The sequence below is a fragment of the Saccoglossus kowalevskii genome, chromosome 7, assembly GCF_978046115.1.
Source record: "Saccoglossus kowalevskii chromosome 7, keSacKowa6.1, whole genome shotgun sequence".
Lineage (NCBI taxonomy): Eukaryota > Metazoa > Hemichordata > Enteropneusta > Harrimaniidae > Saccoglossus > Saccoglossus kowalevskii.
Window position 1 is genome coordinate 1,089,076 of NC_140647.1, and position 23,447 is coordinate 1,112,522.

Below are 23,447 nucleotides of genomic sequence, written 5' to 3' on the forward strand. Positions count from 1 at the left end.
TCTAAATGTTACATGAAATTTCGATGTTTCTTTTCTTTCTTTCTAGCAAGCTTTGATGAATATTCTCTGGAAAATCAATTTCAGCTTGAAGATTCAATATTACCTTACATCAGAACAAAATCGAAGTTAAGTACATGTATAATGGCGCCGAATAAAATTGATGCAGTATGGCGAGTGTTTTAAGACAATGCGTTGTAGTATGATATTACTCTGTGTATGGAACGTGACCCGGGCACGAGAATATTTCATTAATATTTGTAACTCGAAGCGTTTGCTATGCTTTGACTTGGGATGTGAAGTTGTCATAGTAATAAAAAATTCATACACCATATACATTGGACAGCGAGTCAATAGCTATATGTATATATAAGTGACTGGTTTCCATGGAGATGAGAAAATCTTGTTTTTCAATATGGTGGCCTTTACGAAGAATGGCGATGAGAATGCAAATGAAACTAAACATACTAAAATTGAATATATCAAGTTGGTATTTGATGTTATTCGCGAAAACTTTTATAAAACCATGGCTTGGTGCTATTATTCCAACTAAACTAATGTTTTCTTGAATGGGAACATCTTTCCTAGATGATGTGATAATGAAGTATTACTAGTATGGGGCGAACTCAATGACAATGACCTGGGTATTGCCCCCCTACACACAGTCCATGTTCGCAGGGCTACCTGCGCACTCTGATTAAAAGGGCAGTGGTGGTCACACCACATATGCGCAACATATGGGTCTCGTATGAACACAGATGGTGACTGTTGCGTTGACCAAGCGGGTAAATAGCTGATTTATTTAAAATGCTCGTACGTGACACACTAGTATTGTTTTAATCAGCCCCCTCCCCCAGAGTCTTCATTATCACATTGTGTCCGGTAACTGTTTCTTCATTTACTGTTATATTATTATTTGTATACTTTGTATATCTGGAATTACATAAAAACATATTTATAATACCTAAGTAATGAATTTATGTAAATGCCAGTTTTTCAAATACAAGGAGGAGGATGTGAGCTATTGAAAACATAGTCAAGATGAGTTAATCGAGTTAAAAGTTCAGCAATCACATCAACCTCACGTAGTTTTCCATATCCACAGGAAACTACCCTCAAATGTTCAATTTCCATGAATAATAAAAAATCATTATGTGTATATTACGTAATAGACGATTAACAAATACGTACTGCGCAATGTCAATCAGTTCTGCGCCTGGCCAACGACCGACAAATGCACGACGCGCAAATTTATTTTCAGAACGTTATACAAATTTAAATATAGATCTAGAAAATTTAAGTTTCATGAAATGCACAACTTCACACACACATACACATTATATCAATTCAACAGTATCAATATCTACATGACTCGACATCATGATATGTACTCAGCACATCAAGTTGGTTTTAAGACGAAAATGTTTTACCACGTAATTATTACATTATTGTTAAAGTGGATTTTCGTAGAAAGAATCGTCTAAAAACATGTCCAAACAGTTACATCACTGGCAGTTCGTTTATTTTGTTTCCATCTCTGTCAAAGTACATTCCCCATTTCCAATTCTGCGTGGCACTATTCTCACAAGTCTTCAGGATTAGGAATTTCTGATCAGTCCCAATGTCTAAACATTTTCCAGTTTTTGTGTCCATCATTTTACCATTCTGAAATAACAACACGTTTAATCATGATAATGTTATTCTGTCACCAAGGTGGTAAAAAGTATCGAATTATTATTTTGATTTTTGTCTTTTTTCGAAAAAATGCAAATAAAAAAAATCATAATGCGAAAAGTTATCTCACAATAAGATTTGCTGTTTTATTTTTATTTTTAAATTGTTGACGCTAAGTGTGAAATAGTTTTAAAAACACAGGGAAGGGTTGAGACCTGTCAGTGTCGCGGTCACGTGAGTTCAGTACGCCCTCGGCGACTTAGTACGGGCAATTTGCCCGTCGGTATCGGACGTAGTATATCGACGTTGCGTCCCGGCGTCGCTTGTAAACAATACTCACCACTGTGTGTTGCCAGTGAATCACTCTGGGTGAGTTACACTGGTTTGCAAATATCTGTTGAATAGAGGCCCTTTGATACGGGGACGATGTTAAACAGAGCTCGCCGAACCAAATCTTTTGTTGCCAGGAAAATGAGAACATCTAAAATAATCAAATGAAGAAAGATTATTGTAATTAGTTTACTACACTACCTTTTGAAAATAGTATTTATTATTATTTGACGGCCTAGAACGAATGTGCCGTTTTTACGTTCAGTAAATAGCATAGATTATCAACTACATGTATATTGTTATATATAGAACAGTCCTTCTGGACTGTGTATATATACACTAAACTAGTGATAGAGGGCGTTATAACAGATGTGCACCGTACCTGATTATGTCCTATTCCATGGCATGGATGTGCGCACATGGCATTAGCACCCATCGTGTCCATACAGTAACCAATCTTACCAAGGTTTCTAAGCTGGAGTAAAAATGTTGTTTAGAAAGAATACATACCGACATTCGTGATATTTTTGCTTTGTGACACATGCTGTCACGTGGCGACGGGCTGAGATAAAGTGGGGGAAGTATCACAGAGTTGTTAGTGTTTAGACTGGGTGTTGAAGAATTTATCCTATGAGACATGGAATTGTAGTTATTACATGGTCAATTTATTATAGAGGCTCAATCGGTAGATATAGTACAATATGTTGATATCCGTTAGTTGCTAGGTGACAGCCTCGCAGCTACGTCTGGATTTACACCAACATGTGTTAAAGTGGCTGGACAAAAACGACTATTCAAGACAACCGATCGATGACGAGCAAGAGTTAGATTGCTCCCGGCAGAGGTCATGGGCCATGGATCACGTGGTACTTAGATTTGCTCAACAGTCTGTATATGCAAACATAAATGTATATTGACATAATGTGGTATATAATACAAATTTAAAACGACTCAGCGGAGAGTATGAGCCAGAAATACCCCTAGTTTTTGGAATGAAATCAATGCAGTGTCTATTATTGTTTACTGTTATGTTATGTTCCGAGTGTGCATATGCGGTGATAAGTAGAGCGTATTTCCAAAATAAGGCAGCCCGTGACGGCAATTGGAACGGAAATGACTACATAATAGACCTCTAACAGAGGGCCTATGATAATAATACCCATGAAAAGTTGAAATATATAGAGAATGAAAAGTGAATATAAAAACTGTAAATTACACCCTCCTACAGTTATGGAGCTCTTTCATCCGGGAGCATTATCTTGTTTGCCTTGACTTCTTCTTTAACAAATACATGAAATCCTATTCCAAGGAACATTAGGTTTAATAGCGTGAATATAACAATATTAGCTCGGTTCTTCATCAGTCTCTGTTAATTAAATGTGCAATATGGATGGATATTAAACAATTTTTAATATTGTTGTTTGACATTGTGTGTTGTTGAATTTGATTTACCACCAACAAAAATGGCGTTCTTGTAGTAAACAACTAAGTATTAGTTCGATGAAAAAATGGATTGTTAATGCGCATGTCAACTAATTGTTTCCGTGCGCACACTAAAAAAACACACTGCACATGCGCATTAGGTTTCTACGTCGAATGATGGGTAACATTTTTATTTTATGATAAATCATCATGTAATTTGGTCATCAATATGCAGTATAAAACAACAATATTGAAAAATGTATTTGTTCGTCCATATTGCATCTATAAAAGTTGAATTGTTACCTCTCCCCTTGCTTGAACTTTGAGGTCGGGTATTGGCAACTCCGGGTAGATATTCTGAAGATACCACTTAAAATCATGACATTGAAGTCTGTCTCTAAGTTCTTTCCTTTCAGTGACGTCACCATAGTCTTCTCCCTTCAGCTGGGGTTTGAGTGCGTAAAATATGTCCTTGTATTCGTCCATCCAGACTTCGGCCACACGCATGTTATTGCGCATAAACGTTCTGAAACACGAGTTACAGGTAAGACAGAGTATTTAAATCAAATGGTTACTCACGTCATTTCCGCTAGAATGATTCTCGAGTTCGCAAGTTAGCAAATTTGTTTGAAAATTTCATGTTTAAAATTTACAACAGAATATTTTGGAATAATAAAATAAATAAGATCCCCACTCTTCTTTTTTCAAGTTAGAAATGCAAGACGATGTCCCAAATTTAATTAATAAATCTTTACGAAAGTCCGCCAGTTTAGACCCGGAAGTTGCTATCTGTGATTATTCATGGAGCTGTATTGTGGGGGTACTGTCCAGGCAGACATAACTACAGTTGCAATATGGGCCATTCTCTTATTACGTGAATTTTTTACAATCCTTTCCAGCAAAACAAGAATTTCGTATTAATTGAAAAACAACAAATTTGTCGACACCGGAAGTTCGAAACTCTATATATATATTCGAGATACTAAAATGTCATAACTTACTTTATGTTTCCTTCGGGGAATTTGTATGGCTGACTGGCACGGAACACGTGACCAACATGGGAACATGGAATCATTTCAAGGTTACCTCCACACATCCATATCTGCCGAGGAAATAACAATAGCAACTAAGATATTAGCCCTTCTGTCTAGTAGCGGCAAGCCTGTTTATTCTCGCGTTATTAATTGATTTACAGTTTTATTTAAAATAATATTTGCGATGAAATTAAAGAGGCAATATGTCATGTATTTTTAATATCATTGTTTGATGTAGCATTTTGAGAACTAAATTGTAATACATATGTATACTTTATCGTACACTAACATATAGCGTTTATAGTTCGAGTTCAAGTTCAGCCATAATCCAATGTATTCATGTTCTCATCCATATTGTATCTTTAAAGGATCTTGGAAATGTTCATTGAAAGATGTACTGATAATTTTTTAAAGATGCAGAATATGGACATATATTTTAATGTAATTGTTTGATATGCATGTAAACCAATTTGGATTATGTCGTAAGATTTAATTTTGAAATACACAAGGGGTTAGTTGTCCGATGAAAAATAAAAAATAAAAAAACACTAATACGCATGTTAAAAAGGTTATCGTGCACATTTTACATTTTTATTATGGCGATAAATACATTTACCCGACATAGCGCACCCATTAGGTTAATATACAAAGGAGAATGACTGGACTTGGTATTGAAAAGAAAAAGAAATACTGTACACTGCATACCTTGAAAGAAAGTTCCAGATTTTCAGCTCCCCATATTTCTAATCCCGGATCGTATGTACCAATTTCTAAAAAATAACTTTTGTCAATAGCAAACAGACCTCCTGCCATCGTCGGTGACCTGTAATGGTTACTAGAAGTTATAACTTATAACCATTGTAACGACAAGACACGACACAACACAACACAACACAACTAAATATACCAACGAATTAGTTCACATTGTTTTATTTCATGTAATACTTAGCTAACATTATTTTTGTGGTAACGAATGAAAACACGCTGGGTAATATTGTAGGTCATTTTACCAGCAACGTGTTTTGCGCCCTCTATGGGTAGGTTTTTATCACTAGCTTTACATTCGTTTCAAACAGCTCACCTTATCGGCCATGTTTCATCTTTTCGTCTTTTCATTTCATAATCCGGTATCGGTTTCCACTTGAACTGCATCTCCCACGAGAAACCACCACGTATAAGATTGGAGGCAGCATAGCTAACAAACAAAATTACACAATATCGTATATGTTTCGTGACTACTAGCTGTAGTGCATAGTCTTAAAGAAATCTGATTTACATCACAGAAAATTAAAAATATTGTCATAAAATGAATAAATCTAACACTAGTAGAAGTCTGCTCCATCAACAAAAAAATGGCACACACATTTACCGAAATTCGAGGATTGAAGTTATCGCCACGACATCAAAAGAAGTCGGCATCAAAAGAAGTCGGCCAAAGATACCTCAATGCAGATAAAACATCAAATAAATTGGCTTTTTAAAAAGAAGTCTATAATATCATTGTTTCAGTCCAAAAATTACACAATCATTCAAACCAGAGAATTGAAATTATTGTCACGAAATGAACAAATTTGTAAACGTCCATCCAAGGTACTCACAGATAAATATGAAAACATTCGGGTTAGATTTTTCCTGGAGTTAGCTGTCTACAAACAACATTTTAAAAGCGACCTTAGGCTCTCCGCTGTCTTAGTAGATTGTTTCCAGTCAACACAGTTGATCATATGTTTTTTACGATTAACTGATGATGTCACCAAGGTTATTTTTACTGTTGCCATGGTGACTTCAATTGTTATCATCGGGTTGTAAATCTTATAGAGGTTTACGAAAGGTTTCCGCATTTCAAGTATCGAAGCACTGGTGTATGATAATTTGATATTTTTTATCAAAAAAACCCAAAAATATTCACTATAAAAATAGAGAGTTGAAGATAGCGCCACACAATTTAATTAAGATCTGTCCAATGCACTAAATCCTAAAAGAAAACGATAATATCACCACTACCCCCCAAAAACAATAACAGAGAATTGAAGATACCGTCACGAAAAACTACATACCAAATATTAAATCAATCGGGCTGGTACTTTTGAAAAAAAGTCGATAATATAATTTGTTATTCAACATGACAAAATATTCGCTGAAGAAAGAGAATTGAAGTTACCATCACGAAATGAACAAATCTGACAGAGCTCAACCCAAGGTAACTAACTACATGTCAAGTATCAAAGCAATCAAGCGATTGTCGTGAATAAGACATTTATAGCAGACGTCAACACAGACAGACAACCATGTATATGGACAGCCCCGCTCTATCGTCATTGATGACAGTGAGGCTAATAAAATTAGAGAAATGAAGATATCGCCGCGAAATGTACATATCTTGCAGAGGTCCACCCAAGACACGCACATAAAGAATACCAGAACAATCATTAGCTATTTTCAAGAACAGGTGGAAAATCGAATTTTTTATTCAAATTGTCAAAAATATTCACTAGGATTAGATAACTGAAGTCAGGGATGGGCCACAAATTTACTAGAAAAAATGCAAATAGGGACAATGACGAAAAATGTAAACAATGATTGTTTTAGAAAAAAAAATGAAAATTTAATCTACAGAAATGCCAACAAATATTTCCTGTTGACGCATAATAAAACAATAAATTGCTATGAGGAGTTTCTATTTTCTCTCTAGAATTAAATGTAATACGCAGAATCAGTTATTATGCCATATTTACATAACCAGCTACTATGATGAAATCTTCGGAATCCGTTCTCCAGAATATAACCGAATGCATTGGGTGTCGTATTAACCATTTGATGGCAGATCTCATACAACTGAGGTCAATAACTTTCAATAAACAGAGCAGATAAGTTAACTGACTCATAAATATAGATCGTATTTTTTAAATTGACCCCCATGTTCTTGTGTACGTAGCTGAATATGAGTCAGTGATACATACAAACATTCTGAGCTTACTCATATGAATGATCAAAATATATCACATTAAAATAACTTAACAATTAAAATAAAATAAGTCAATGTCAATGACACAGTTCCCGTTCATTTTTTTAGTAAATGTTTATTAAAAACAACGAAACATTATTATTATAATTAAATGTTTGAAAACACAGCATTTTAAATATACTTCTGTTACTTCAAATTGCATCTTATTCCAGTTTTGTTCGGACAAAGCGAAAACCTTTAGAAATAAGATTCTCACATCGTACAAAATCGTATAAATCCACTCTTAAACCAGTTGGACATTTTGAATGAAATAGAAGACCAAAACATTATGCGTGATGTAGCTTAGTTTGATAAAATTATCCTAGGCATGAGAAACATGCGGGACAAAAGTGTGGGGCAGAAATGGCTACTAGTCGGTCAAAGGTCATCACATACATTGTTTGTCAAAACATTGCTATCCTTTCATTTATTTATGGTCTACCGTGACAAAAATCATAGACCTTAAGGTAGAGATGCAGTTTACCTGACAGGTATTTTAATACCCCAGACCATTCGTCCCGGTGTTATCGCTATCGCCATATCGCGATAACACCGGGACGAGTGGTCTGGGGTAGTATTTTAATTAGTTAATTAGGAAACCAAAATGACCTCCCTTGTCCACTAAACTATATATTTTCGGAAAGCTTATTGTGTAAAATTGTGTAAGTATTTTTTATGGACACTGTAGTTTGAAATATGCACAAAAATGTGCTTTTTTGGTCAAAAGGGATTTAAACAAAATTAGCTTCTAAACCATGCCTCTGTTTCCTGTCAAAATTGGTTTACGTGTACATATGTTTACTATGAAGAAAGTGCCGTCTTTAAAACTGTCAATTTTGCTGGGCAGCAACTCAAATTTCACTAATTCAAGTTTATGCATAAATTAACACCCAGGCTAGTTGTCTGTACGATTGTTGTAACACTGTTCAACCAAAAACAATGCCCCGACGGTGTTTTGAAGATAAACACATTGTCAATCATTTGTGAAAATTTCAAAACAAAAGGTCAAAGCGTCTAGGAGCTATTTTAAAAAAAAATCTAGGATGTGCACTAAAACGAAGCTGAGATAATTGCTAATTTGTATAACAATTCACTCAGTAAGAAGTTTGCTAGTGCTCATAATTAAAATGGCTGTAACAGTTCCAAATTTAAATGTATTATCGTTTTGTAAAAAGTTAAATATAGTGCACAATATGGAGATCTCGTCATTACTTTTTTTCACCATGTTTCTTTTCTTTATTTATGTATAGCCTTGCTAAATCTTGATAAGCATTCAAAAGAGAGAATGTTTGCACCTGTTATCTATATTTTAAAATCGTCTTTTGAGTATGTTTCACTATTCAGTCTATAGCCAAGACTGTTTGGATAATAAAAAGCTAAAAAAAAAATTCACCCCCAAGTGCCCACGAACTTGCATCTCTACCTTAAAATATGAATTTTAAGGTTTATGCTAGAATATTAGCTGTCTTTGTTTTGTTTTCTATTAGCTATGATTATTCATGACATTTGGACTGTAAAATGATCCGTTTGTTCTACTCTGAATACATGTATACGTGTTCCAATTATTCATAACACTCTGACTCTAAAACAATCCTTTTGTCTCACCCTGACATATGAAAGGAGTCCTATTTTTGAGGCAGCTAAACTTTGGGGCAGTTTAGGCTTGGCTGACACACGTATTCTAAATTTTGGTGTTTTACCCACTGCCGTACATGTGTGTGTGTGTGTGGGGGGGGGGTATGTCAACTACCCCGTGTACTTCATCTCTACCACGCTGAGCTATATACTTTGACAACTACACTCCAAATTTGTCAAGAAAAAGACAAATATATAGATAAGTGAACGCGAAAAAAATGTGCACCGATCACATTCTATCAGCCACCCCACCCTTATAATTAAAATTATTTCGCCCCTCACCTGAATTTTGTGGCATCAATCCCGTCGATCATTGGCGCTACCACGTTCCTACGGTCTTCTTTAATTCTCTGCAGCATAGGTTCTAACCAACCAACGCCACACTCGATGTGAGAGTCTAGAAACGTCAAAACCTCTCCCTGTGCGATCTCCGTGCCACGGAGTCTACCACGGATCAAACCTTCTCGATTTTCAAGACGTAAAATTTTAACCTGCGGGAACCTCTTCATATATTTATCCAATGGAGCTTTTAGGTATTCTGATTTGAATCAATAAATATTATTTATTACAAAATAATTGTAAGTCAGACTACCCTCAATGAACAAATAATTTAAAAAATAAATGTGACCTAAATGTATAAATAAATAAATGAATTAATTAACAGTGATATACACCATAGTTCACTCCCCGAATAATACATCGCCCAATCTTTAAAGATTGATTGTACATGGTGTTGAATAGTGGAAACATTGCAACATGCGCGTAAATCTGAATCGACGCAACCATTTATGACAAATATGACAAAGTCGGACTGTTAACAGCATATAGTCAGCTGGGTACAAGTAAAAACCGATTTACTGAAATTTACTATATGGGACAGCACTCTTGAATATGGCTTGAAACTAAAGAAATATACTTTTTGTCAAGCCTTACTCAAGATGGCTGCTCCATTTAGTAAATATTTGGCCCCGTAAATCAGTCGAATTTATTTATTATCACTCATACGCAAACTGACTGTGCTTCACATGCTAACAAAAATGCAATGAAGTCACAAAGACAAGCAAAATAAAACCCACTTTAACAGAAATTGTCCATTAAACATACCACCAATTGAGATCCGCCACCAACGTCCAAAAATGTTAAGTAGACAATACCTCTGGAACTAAAATCATCGACTAATATGATTTCCTTGATGAGTTGTGGTGGAGATCGGTTGATGACACTATGTACACTCCTAACCAACGTTGACCAAGACTCTTCCGTGAAACATATTATGATACTTGTAGAAGGAAGACTGTCCGAATACAGTTTGTCTTGGCATCTGAAATAAATAAATAAATAAATCTACCTGGCTGTATGACACATTTTAGCAGCAATATCACAATCTATCCTATCTTTCCATGTATAAACCAGAGACGGGAATTATTTATTTTAGTTAGTAATAATCGATAACATTGACAAAAATAATGGAGTTGCGATCGATATATTATGTAATTGTTGGCTTAGGAATTGGTATGGTGATTAATTAATGTTTGGGTTATTGACGTATATGGCCCTGAATTAATACCCATTCTATATCCATATTTTGACGTCTATCAAATTTATCCATGAATTAGTATAAGCTTTCAACACGGTCGTGTGAGGTGTGTGAGCCCGGTCGATGGTGGCACAATTCCTCGGGTCAGAGTGTGTGTTCAATGTCTCCCAAAGCAAGGACCACCAAGAGGACGCGGAAAACGACGATGATCGATCATTAAGAAAATTTCGACAGTACTGTGAACACATCGATACGTTTGCTTTTAATAGTACTTTCTTAGATTTGCTCAATTGAGTGAATAATTCACAGTCCATGCATTTTCATGTGTGCTAAGGCGATGGTCTGTGCTGAAAATGTATTTTCATGTGTGCTAAGGCGATGGTCTGTGCTGAAAATGTATTTTCATGTGTGCTAAGGCGATGGTCTGTGCTGAAAATGTATTTTCATGTGTCTTTGAGCAATTGGAATTTCTGACAATATTTGTAACATCAGTACTCATCACATACCCGTACGTACTATGGTATGAGTTGCTGTTTGTAGCGACAAGACTAGTAATCACATGCCGTTCCTAGAAAGGGTTGACCATTGGAAACTCCAGGCGATAACAGAAACATAACCAAAATAGTCACTGTATTTTTTCCTCTGTGTGTAATATTTTTCCATGATTTCATGTTAGTGATTTTTGCAAGATTTTTTTCCATGTAATTTATTTTCAATTCCGTCACCCCATTCCCAGTGCTTCTATTTACCAATCCTTAATGGTGGTATGAGCTGACGATGATTCGCGGCAACCGCAATACACGTATGCCATTAACTGTCGTGCCTTCGTTTGTATGTGGGCTCCGGCTCCAGTTCGGCAACATTCTTGCTGTAGCACATACTGATATTGTGTTACGTGAGCTTTTCGCATTTAACTACAAAGGGCATAGTACTACAGAGAAGCGTAACATTATTAACCAATCATTGGACGATCTGATGGGCTGCTTGCCCGAGAACCTTTTTGTTCGTCTAGGGCGAACAGAGAGTGAAATAAACAGTATTTGAATAATCACTCGGTGGTAGGAGTTCACCTTTACAATTCGTTGCCTTGGCAACGCGGAAAAACATGATCACAATTCCGTCATTTGTGTTCTTACTATCAATCAAAGTAATGAAACAAATGAGTCACAAAGTGACAGGAAATTTATTGCATTCGGGGGGGGGGGAATGCGGAAACAAACTGAATGTAAATAATTCTGAAAAATACCGACTGTCGTATCAAGAATAACGTACACATAATTAATGGAATAACTTCCGCTGAGATAAAAGATCCGTTTTATCGACAGGAGAATTATTCCAATGCATTTCGATATCTTTGAATATAACATAACTACCATTCTATAATGAGTGTTGTCAATCGAATCAACAACCAAGCAGTGCGGCACAGTTATATTTACCTTAACCACAAAAACGTAATGTCAATTTTCTTGTTTGTTTTATTTGTATATATATATATGACTAGGCAGGGCAAAGTTGTCAATAAAATCTGAGACTACTGATCCAAAATCAAGTTATTTATTTACTATTTGCTCCGAAGCCAATCATTCTTTTAGTCAGTAGTTATGTATATTACCATAGCAACCATGCAAACCAAATGTATCAGCGTTCTCAAGTAATGCTTGTCTGGAGCAGATTTCCCAACTTGTGATTTTCACTGTATTTGGTATTATATATTTTCTACCTGTTCGTATAGGAATATAGTATTTTAATTTGTTTGGAAAAGGTAAATTACGATTTTGATTATTAGAAAATTGTCGAATTCTAATATTCTTTCTACAATTAGTGTCCTTGAACGGTGAAAGATCTTTTAACAAGCATATTTTCCAAATACCAGTAAACTAAACTTTTATACTATATTTTTTTCAGTACTTCAAAAATTGAAAAATGTGATTCACATGAGCATAACTTGTGAAAGCTAGGCTGCCATAACTACTATGTTCATGAATAAAACATACAGGTGAATCTACATTCTCCCAAATGATTGGAGAAGTTAAATGGCAATTAAATAACCGCTGAAAAACTCTTAGATTTAAAATAAAAACTAAGAAACAACGTGATTTTTCTGTCCCCTACTTAGAATATGTTATTGTATTGTAGTTGCAGTGGCAGATTAGGCACTATTGGTCGCGAACTTGACTAGATTATTTACAGATTACAGATGGTATTTTAATTTAAGACAGTGCATGGCGGAGTGTTAACATCACATGATTACACATGTTACTAATGGTTACAATATTATCCTGTTCACAATTGTTGTGGCATCGCCCTCCGACTTGGATGGACATGATTCGTACTTACTCTTCTGGTCTTACATCTGGAATAGCTCGCTCTACAGATATCATGTCACTGACGAATTCATTGAAGGAGGCGTGTTTCCAGCCAGTCTTTACCTTAGCCTCGTCCTCTGGCCTCGTTATCACGGACACACCATACTCTCCTGGTCCCTTGGGATTACGAGGTGCTGTTGTCACATCTAGATTTTGTACTCGGTGCATGGTCTCCGGCTGAACATGATTCTGCAAAAAACAAGACTCATGTGTGTGTCGTACGTTCCTTTCCATTGCATGTCATCCCTCAAGGTGGCAAGCACAGTCAGCTGGCGCACACGTTATAATAAAATAAATACGATATTTACTATATGGGGGCCGCCATCTTGAATGACGCATAAAACTAAATAAGAGACAAGTTGTGAAACGCGCTTTTCAGATTCCTACAAATCAGGACAAAAATACCAATCTTTCACAAAAATTCGGTCCGGTGGGGTCATATTGAGCCAATCGATAACAAAATTCGGCCTAATTCGTCGTTTTTGTGTATAAAAACGACGAATTAGGCCGAATTGTGTTATTGAAAAATAGTATTGTAGGTTTATTCAGTTAATGTTTTGAGACTGACTTTGTACGTGGCATTTGAAGGTATTGTCCTGGGTCAATATTACACCCCCCCCATTGCAATCGCGACAAAAATGTGGCGATCGTTTCAGACTATTGTTTGATTTGTTGTCGCCCCTTTTGCGCCGTGTTCATATCCCTTGTTAAACATTATTGCGACTCGTAATAATTCGAAACAGTGGCGAATCAGGAAGAATTCTCATATTTTCCCAGTAACATACGTAAACAAATCATTCATTCCAACAAATATGTCACATGTAAATGAATAATCAAAACACACAAGCTAAAATAAACTAAAATGAATGTAATCGCAACATTATAATTGAGTATATCATTTAGCGATTACCTTGTTAGTTACAAAACAGAGCATGAAGAATATATATTTGTATCAGACTACAGTCTTCATGTGATTCTGGAACTGAGATACGAATATTATTGTGTGCGTTACTAAACCAATGTTACACAGTACGAGACTTCTTACAATAAATCATAATCCCGTGCTCACGATCAAAATGTAATATCAAATAAAACACTATATAATACCATATTGTCTGTTTTAATTGTTACAATGTTTTATAATATGTATTTGGGTTGTAGATTGACCTAATTCCATATAACCTCTGTTTTTTTAACGAGATGCGTGTTTTGTCATAAATTTTATTCCATATTACACTAGTCCAGCAAAACTAATGGTATTGGTACATCAATGAATACACAAGATTACAAGACTACTATGTGAACATCATAGGGAGAAATATGCTGAAAACAAGGCTGTTGGCTCTTTAACAACAACCAAATATGACTGTATGTTTAAGCAGGTGCCAACTTACGTTAGGATGATAATATGACTGTGTGTTCAAAGCAGGTGCCAACTTACATTAGAATGATAATATGGCTGTGTGTTCAAAGCAGGTACCAACCCACGTAAGAATGATAATATGGCTGTGTGTTCAAAACAGGTGCCAACTAACGTTAGAATGATAATATGGCTGTGTGTTCAAAGCAGGTACCAACTTACGTTAGAATGATAATATGGCTGTGTGTTCAAAACAGGTGCTAACTTACGTTAGAATGATAATATGGCTGTGTGTTCAAAGCAGGTACCAACCCACGTAAGAATGATAATATGGCTGTGTGTTCAAAACAGGTGCTAACTTATGTTAGAATGATAATATGGCTGTGTGTTCAAAGCAGGTGCCAACTTACATTAGAATGATAATATGGCTGTGTGTTCAAAACAGGTGCCAACTTACGTTAGAATGATAGTATGGCTGTGTGTTCAAAGCAGGTGCCAACTTACATTAGAATGATAATATGGCTGTGTGTTCAAAACAGGTGCCAACTTACGTAAGAATGATAATATGGCTGTGTGTTCAAAACAGGTGCCAACTTACATTAGAATGATAATATGACTGTGTGTTCAAAACAGGTGCCAACTTACGTTAGAATGATAATATGGCTGTGTGTTCAAAGCAGGTACCAACCCACGTTAGAATGAGAATATGGTTGTGTGTTCAAAACAGGTGCCAACTTACATTAGAATGATAATATGACTGTGTGTTCAAAGCAGGTGCCAACCCACGTTAGAATGATAATATGGCTGTGTGTTCAAAACAGGTGCCAACTTACATTAGAATGATACTATGGCTGTGTGTTCAAAGCAGGTGCCAACTTACGTTAGAATGATAATATGGCTGTGTGTTCAAAACAGGTGCCAACTTACATTAGAATGATAATATGGCTGTGTGTTCAAAGCAGGTACCAACCCACGTTAGAATGATAATATGGCTGTGTGTTCAAAACAGGTGCCAACTTACGTTAGAATGATAATATGGCTGTGTGTTCAAAACAGGTGCCAACTTACGTTAGAATGATAATATGGCTGTGTGTTCAAAACAGGTTCCAACTTACGTTAGAATGATAATATGGCTGTGTGTTCAAAGCAGGTACCAACTTACGTTAGAATGATAATATGGCTGTGTGTTCAAAGCAGGTGCCAACTAACGTTAGAATGATAATACGGCTGTGTGTTCAAAACAGGTGCCAACTTACATTAGAATGATAATATGGCTGTGTGTTCAAAACAGGTGCCAACTTACGTTAGAATGATAATATGGCTGTGTGTTCAAAACAGGTGCCAACTTACGTTAGAATGATAATATGGCTGTGTGTTCAAAGCAGGTGCCAACCCACGTTAGAATGATAATATGACTGTGTGTTCAAAACAGGTGCCAACTTACGTTAGAATGATAATATGGCTGTGTGTTCAAAGCAGGTACCAACCCACGTTAGAATGAGAATATGGTTGTGTGTTCAAAACAGGTGCCAACTTACATTAGAATGATAATATGGCTGTGTGTTCAAAATAGGTGCCAACTTACGTTAGAATGATAATATGGCTGTGTGTTCAAAACAGGTGCTAACTTACGTTAGAATGATAATATGACTGTGTGTTCAAAGCAGGTGCCAACCCACGTTAGAATGATAATATGGCTGTGTGTTCAAAACAGGTGCCAACTTACATTAGAATGATAATATGGCTGTGTGTTCAAAGCAGGTACCAACCCACGTTAGAATGATAATATGGCTGTGTGTTCAAAGCAGGTGCTAACTTACGTTAGAATGATAATATGACTGTGTGTTCAAAGCAGGTGCCAACCCACGTTAGAATGATAATATGGCTGTGTGTTCAAAACAGGTGCCAACTTACGTTAGAATGATAATATGGCTGTATGTTCAAAGCAGGTGCTAACTTACGTTAGAATGATAATATGGCTGTGTGTTCAAAGCAGGTGCCAACCCACGTTAGAATGATAATGTGGCTGTATGTTCAAAACAGATGCCAACTTACATTAGAATGATAATATGGCTGTGTGTTCAAAGCAGGTGCCAACTTACGTTAGAATGATAATATGGCTGTGTGTTCAAAACAGGTGCCAACTTACATTAGAATGATACTATGGCTGTGTGTTCAAAGCAGGTGCCAACTTACGTTAGAATGATAATATGGCTGTGTGTTCAAAACAGGTGCCAACTTACATTAGAATGATAATATGGCTGTGTGTTCAAAGCAGGTACCAACCCACGTTAGAATGATAATATGGCTGTGTGTTCAAAGCAGGTGCCAACTTACGTTAGAATGATAATATGGCTGTGTGTTCAAAACAGGTGCCAACTTACGTTAGAATGATAATATGGCTGTGTGTTCAAAGCAGGTACCAACCCACGTTAGAATGATAATATGACTGTGTGTTCAAAGCAGGTGCTAACTTACGTTAGAATGATAATATGACTGTGTGTTCAAAGCAGGTGCCAACCCACGTTAGAATGATAATATGGCTGTGTGTTCAAAACAGGTGCCAACTTACGTTAGAATGATAATATGGCTGTGTGTTCAAAGCAGGTGCTAACTTGCGTTAGAATGATAATATGGCTGTGTGTTCAAAGCAGGTGCCAACCCACGTTAGAATGATAATGTGGCTGTATGTTCAAAACAGATGCCAACTTACATTAGAATGATAATATGGCTGTGTGTTCAAAGCAGGTGCCAACTTACGTTAGAATGATAATATGGCTGTGTGTTCAAAACAGGTGCCAACTTACATTAGAATGATAATATGGCTGTGTGTTCAAAACAGGTGCCAACTTACGTTAGAATGATAATATGGCTGTGTGTTCAAAACAGGTGCTAACTTACGTTAGAATGATAATATGGCTGTGTGTTCAAAGCAGGTACCAACCCACGTAAGAATGATAATATGGCTGTGTGTTCAAAACAGGTGCTAACTTATGTTAGAATGATAATATGGCTGTGTGTTCAAAGCAGGTGCCAACTTACATTAGAATGATAATATGGCTGTGTGTTCAAAACAGGTGCCAACTTACGTTAGAATGATAATATGGCTGTGTGTTCAAAGCAGGTGCCAACTTACATTAGAATGATAATATGGCTGTGTGTTCAAAACAGGTGCCAACTTACGTAAGAATGATAATATGGCTGTGTGTTCAAAACAGGTGCCAACTTACATTAGAATGATAATATGACTGTGTGTTCAAAACAGGTGCCAACTTACGTTAGAATGATAATATGGCTGTATGTTCAAAGCAGGTGCTAACTTACGTTAGAATGATAATATGGCTGTGTGTTCAAAGCAGGTGCCAACCCACGTTAGAATGATAATGTGGCTGTATGTTCAAAACAGATGCCAACTTACATTAGAATGATAATATGGCTGTGTGTTCAAAGCAGGTGCCAACCCACGTTAGAATGATAATATGGCTGTGTGTTCAAAACAGGTGCCAACTTACATTAGAATGATACTATGGCTGTGTGTTCAAAGCAGGTGCCAACTTACGTTAGAATGATAATATGGCTGTGTGTTCAAAACAGGTGCCAACTTACATTAGAATGATAATATGGCTGTGTGTTCAAAGCAGGTACCAACCCACGTTAGAATGATAATATGGCTGTGTGTTCAAAACAGGTGCCAACTTACGTTAGAATGATAATATGGCTGTGTGTTCAAAACAGGTGCCAACTTACGTTAGAATGATAATATGGCTGTGTGTTCAAAACAGGTTCCAACTTACGTTAGAATGATAATATGGCTGTGTGTTCAAAGCAGGTACCAACTTACGTTAGAATGATAATATGGCTGTGTGTTCAAAGCAGGTGCCAACTAACGTTAGAATGACAATACGGCTGTGTGTTCAAAACAGGTGCCAACTTACATTAGAATGATAATATGGCTGTGTGTTCAAAACAGGTGCCAACTTACGTTAGAATGATAATATGGCTGTGTGTTCAAAACAGGTGCCAACTTACGTTAGAATGATAATATGGCTGTGTGTTCAAAGCAGGTGCCAACCCACGTTAGAATGATAATATGACTGTGTGTTCAAAGCAGGTGCCAACTTACATTAGAATGATAATATGGCTGTGTGTTCAAAGCAGGTGCCAACTTACGTTAGAATGATAATATGGCTGTGTGTTCCAAGCAGGTGCCAACTTACGTTAGAATGATAATATGGCTGAGTGTTCCAAGCAGGTACCAACCCACGTTAGAATGATAATATGGCTGTGTGTTCAAAGCAGGTGCCAACTTACATTAGAATGATAATATGGCTGTGTGTTCAAAACAGGTGCCAACTTACGTTAGAATGATAATATGGCTGTGTGTTCAAAGCAGGTACCAACCCACGTTAGAATGATAATATGACTGTGTGTTCAAAGCAGGTGCTAACTTACGTTAGAATGATAATATGACTGTGTGTTCAAAGCAGGTGCCAACCCACGTTAGAATGATAATATGGCTGTGTGTTCAAAACAGGTGCCAACTTACGTTAGAATGATAATATGGCTGTGTGTTCAAAGCAGGTGCTAACTTGCGTTAGAATGATAATATGGCTGTGTGTTCAAAGCAGGTGCCAACCCACGTTAGAATGATAATGTGGCTGTATGTTCAAAACAGATGCCAACTTACATTAGAATGATAATATGGCTGTGTGTTCAAAGCAGGTGCCAACTTACGTTAGAATGATAATATGGCTGTGTGTTCAAAACAGGTGCCAACTTACATTAGAATGATAATATGGCTGTGTGTTCAAAACAGGTGCCAACTTACGTTAGAATGATAATATGGCTGTGTGTTCAAAACAGGTGCCAACATACATTAGAATGATAATATGGCTGTGTGTTCAAAGCAGGTACCAACCCACGTTAGAATGATAATATGGCTGTGTGTTCAAAGCAGGTGCCAACTTACGTTAGAATGATAATATGGCTGTGTGTTCAAAACAGGTGCCAACTTACGTTAGAATGATAATATGGCTGTGTGTTCAAAACAGGTGCCAACTTACATTAGAATGATAATATGGCTGTGTGTTCAAAACAGGTGCCAACTTACGTTAGAATGATAATATGGCTGTGTGTTCAAAACAGGTGCCAACATACATTAGAATGATAATATGGCTGTGTGTTCAAAGCAGGTACCAACCCACGTTAGAATGATAATATGGCTGTGTGTTCAAAACAGGTGCCAACTTACGTTAGAATGATAATATGGCTGTGTGTTCAAAACAGGTGCCAACTTACATTAGAATGATAATATGGCTGTGTGTTCAAAGCAGGTACCAACCCACGTTAGAATGATAATATGTCTGTGTGTTCAAAACAGGTGCCAACTTACGTTAGAATGATAATATGGCTGTGTGTTCAAAACAGGTGCCAACTTACGTTAGAATGATAATATGGCTGTGTGTTCAAAGCAGGTACCAACTTACGTTAGAATGATAATATGGCTGTGTGTTCAAAACAGGTGCCAACTTACGTTAGAATGATAATATGGCTGTGTGTTCAAAACAGGTGCCAACTTACATTAGAATGATAATATGGCTGTGTGTTCAAAATAGGTGCCAACTTACGTTAGAATGATAATATGGCTGCGTGTTCAAAATAGGTGCCAACTTACATTAGAATGATAATATGGCTGTGTGTTCAAAGCAGGTGCCAACTTACGTTAGAATGATAATATGGCTGTGTGTTCAAAACAGGTGCCAACTTACGTTAGAATGATAATATGGCTGTGTGTTCAAAACAGGTGCCAACCCACGTTAGAATGATAATATGGCTGTGTGTTCAAAGCAGGTGCCAACTTACATTAGAATGATAATATGGCTGTGTGTTCAAAGCAGGTGCCAACTTACGTTAGAATGATAATATGGCTGTATGTTCAAAGCAGGTACCAACCCACGTTAGAATGATAATATGACTGTGTGTTCAAAGCAGATGCCAACTTACGTTAGAATGATAATATGGCTGTGTGTTCAAAGCAGGTACCAACCCACGTTAGAATGAGAATATGGTTGTGTGTTCAAAACAGGTGCCAACTTACGTTAGAATGATAATATGGCTGTGTGTTCAAAGCAGGTACCAACCCACGTTAGAATGATAATATGTCTGTGTGTTCAAAACAGGTGCCAACTTACGTTAGAATGATAATATGGCTGTGTGTTCAAAACAGGTGCCAACTTACGTTAGAATGATAATATGGCTGTGTGTTCAAAGCAGGTACCAACTTACGTTAGAATGATAATATGGCTGTGTGTTCAAAGCAGGTGCCAACTAACGTTAGAATGATAATACGGCTGTGTGTTCAAAACAGGTGCCAACTTACGTTAGAATGATAATATGGCTGTGTGTTCAAAGCAGGTACCAACCCACGTTAGAATGATAATATGGCTGTGTGTTCAAAGCAGGTGCCAACTTACATTAGAATGATAATATGGCTGTGTGTTCAAAACAGGTGCCAACTTACGTTAGAATGATAATATGGCTGTGTGTTCAAAACAGGTGCCAACTTACATTAGAATGATAATATGGCTGTGTGTTCAAAATAGGTGCCAACTTACGTTAGAATGATAATATGGCTGTGTGTTCAAAATAGGTGCCAACTTACATTAGAATGATAATATGGCTGTGTGTTCAAAGCAGATGCCAACTTACGTTAGAATGATAATATGGCTGTGTGTTCAAAACAGGTGCCAACTTACGTTAGAATGATAATATGGCTGTGTGTTCAAAACAGGTGCCAACCCACGTTAGAATGATAATATGGCTGTGTGTTCAAAGCAGGTGCCAACTTACATTAGAATGATAATATGGCTGTGTGTTCAAAGTAGGTGCCAACTTACGTTAGAATGATAATATGGCTGTGTGTTCAAAGCAGGTGCCAACTTACGTTAGAATGATAATATGGCTGTATGTTCAAAGCAGGTGCCAACCCACGTTAGAATGATAATATGGCTGTGTGTTCAAAACAGGTGCCAACCCACGTTAGAATGATAATATGGCTGTGTGTTCAAAACAGATGCCAACTTACGTTAGAATGATAATATGGCTGTATGTTCAAAGTAGGTACCAACCCACGTTAGAATGATAATATGGCTGTGTGTTCAAAGCAGGTGCCAACCCACGTTAGAATGATAATATGGCTGTGTGTTCAAAACAGATGCCAACTTACGTTAGAATGATAATATGGCTGTGTGTTCAAAGCAGGTACCAACCCACGTTAGAATGAGAATATGGCTGTGTGTTCAAAACAGGTGCCAACTTACGTTAGAATGATAATATAGCTGTATGTTCAAAGCAGGTGCCAACTTACGTTAGAATGATAATATAGCTGTGTGTTCAAAGCAGGTGCTAACTTACGTTAGAATGATAATATGACTGTGTGTTCAAAGCAGGTGCCAACTTACGTTAGAATGATAATATGACTGTGTGTTCAAAACAGGTACCAACCCACGTTAGAATGATAATATGGCTGTGTGTTCAAAACAGGTGCCAACTTACGTTAGAATGATAATATAGCTGTATGTTCAAAGCAGGTACCAACCCACGTTAGAATGATAATATGGCTGTGTGTTCAAAGCAGGTGCCAACCCACGTTAGAATGATAATATGGCTGTGTGTTCAAAACAGGTGCCAACTTACGTTAGAATGATAATATGGCTGTGTGTTCAAAGCAGGTGCCAACCCACGTTAGAATGATAATATGGCTGTGTGTTCAAAACAGATGCCAACTTACGTTAGAATGATAATATGGCTGTGTGTTCAAAGCAGGTACCAACCCACGTTAGAATGAGAATATGGTTGTGTGTTCAAAACAGGTGCCAACTTACGTTAGAATGATAATATGGTTGTGTGTTCAAAACAGGTGCCAACTTACGTTAGAATGATAATATGACTGTGTGTTCAAAGCAGGTGCCAACTTACATTAGAATGATAATATAGCTGTATGTTCAAAGCAGGTACCAACTTACGTTAGAATGAGAATATGGTTGTATGTTCAAAACAGATGCCAACTTACGTTAGAATGATAATATAGCTGTATGTTCAAAACAGGTGCCAACTTACGTTAGAATGAGAATATGGTTGTATGTTCAAAACAGATGCCAACTTACGTTAGAATGATAATATGGCTGTGTGTTCAAAGCAGGTACCAACCCACGTTAGAATGAGAATATGGTTGTGTGTTCAAAACAGGTGCCAACTTACGTTAGAATGATAATATGGTTGTGTGTTCAAAACAGGTGCCAACTTACGTTAGAATGATAATATAGCTGTATGTTCAAAGCAGGTGCCAACTTACGTTAGAATGATAATATAGCTGTGTGTTCAAAGCAGGTGCTAACTTACGTTAGAATGATAATATAGCTGTGTGTTCAAAGCAGGTGCCAACTTACGTTAGAATGATAATATAGCTGTGTGTTCAAAGCAGGTGCTAACTTACGTTAGAATGATAATATGACTGTGTGTTCAAAGCAGGTGCTAACTTACGTTAGAATGATAATATAGCTGTGTGTTCAAAGCAGGTGCTAACTTACGTTAGAATGATAATATGACTGTGTGTTCAAAGCAGGTGCCAACTTACGTTAGAATGATAATATGACTGTGTGTTCAAAACAGGTACCAACCCACGTTAGAATGATAATATGGCTGTGTGTTCAAAACAGGTGCCAACTTACGTTAGAATGATAATATGACTGTGTGTTCAAAACAGGTGCCAACTTACGTTAGAATGATAATATGGCTGTGTGTTCAAAGCAGGTACCAACCCACGTTAGAATGATAATATGACTGTGTGTTCAAAACAGGTGCCAACTTACATTAGAATGATAATATGACTGTGTGTTCAAAACAGGTACCAACCCACGTTAGAATGATAATATGGCTGTGTGTTCAAAACAGGTGCCAACTTACGTTAGAATGATAATATGGCTGTGTGTTCAAAACAGGTGCCAACTTACGTTAGAATGATAATATGGCTGTGTGTTCAAAGCAGGTACCAACCCACGTTAGAATGATAATATGACTGTGTGTTCAA

The 23,447-nt window shown here is 36.8% G+C and overlaps 1 protein-coding gene across 1 annotated transcript in view; it reads right to left on the reverse strand.

Annotated features, from left to right (window-relative positions):
* Positions 1–1,147: 1,147 nt before the first annotated feature.
* LOC100372853 (polypeptide N-acetylgalactosaminyltransferase 13-like) overlaps positions 1,148–23,447 on the reverse strand; it is a 40,787-nt gene continuing 18,487 nt past the window's right edge. The window contains exons 2-11 of the mRNA XM_002741643.4: positions 12,971–13,188; positions 10,251–10,417; positions 9,379–9,634; positions 5,539–5,652; positions 5,163–5,280; positions 4,425–4,525; positions 3,727–3,949; positions 2,384–2,476; positions 2,012–2,152; positions 1,148–1,662 (exon numbers count right to left, since the gene is read on the reverse strand). Coding sequence (XP_002741689.3) covers positions 1,498–1,662; positions 2,012–2,152; positions 2,384–2,476; positions 3,727–3,949; positions 4,425–4,525; positions 5,163–5,280; positions 5,539–5,652; positions 9,379–9,634; positions 10,251–10,417; positions 12,971–13,188 — 1,596 coding nt within the window. The 3' untranslated portion in view covers positions 1,148–1,497. The remainder of the gene's footprint in view (positions 1,663–2,011; positions 2,153–2,383; positions 2,477–3,726; positions 3,950–4,424; positions 4,526–5,162; positions 5,281–5,538; positions 5,653–9,378; positions 9,635–10,250; positions 10,418–12,970; positions 13,189–23,447) is intronic.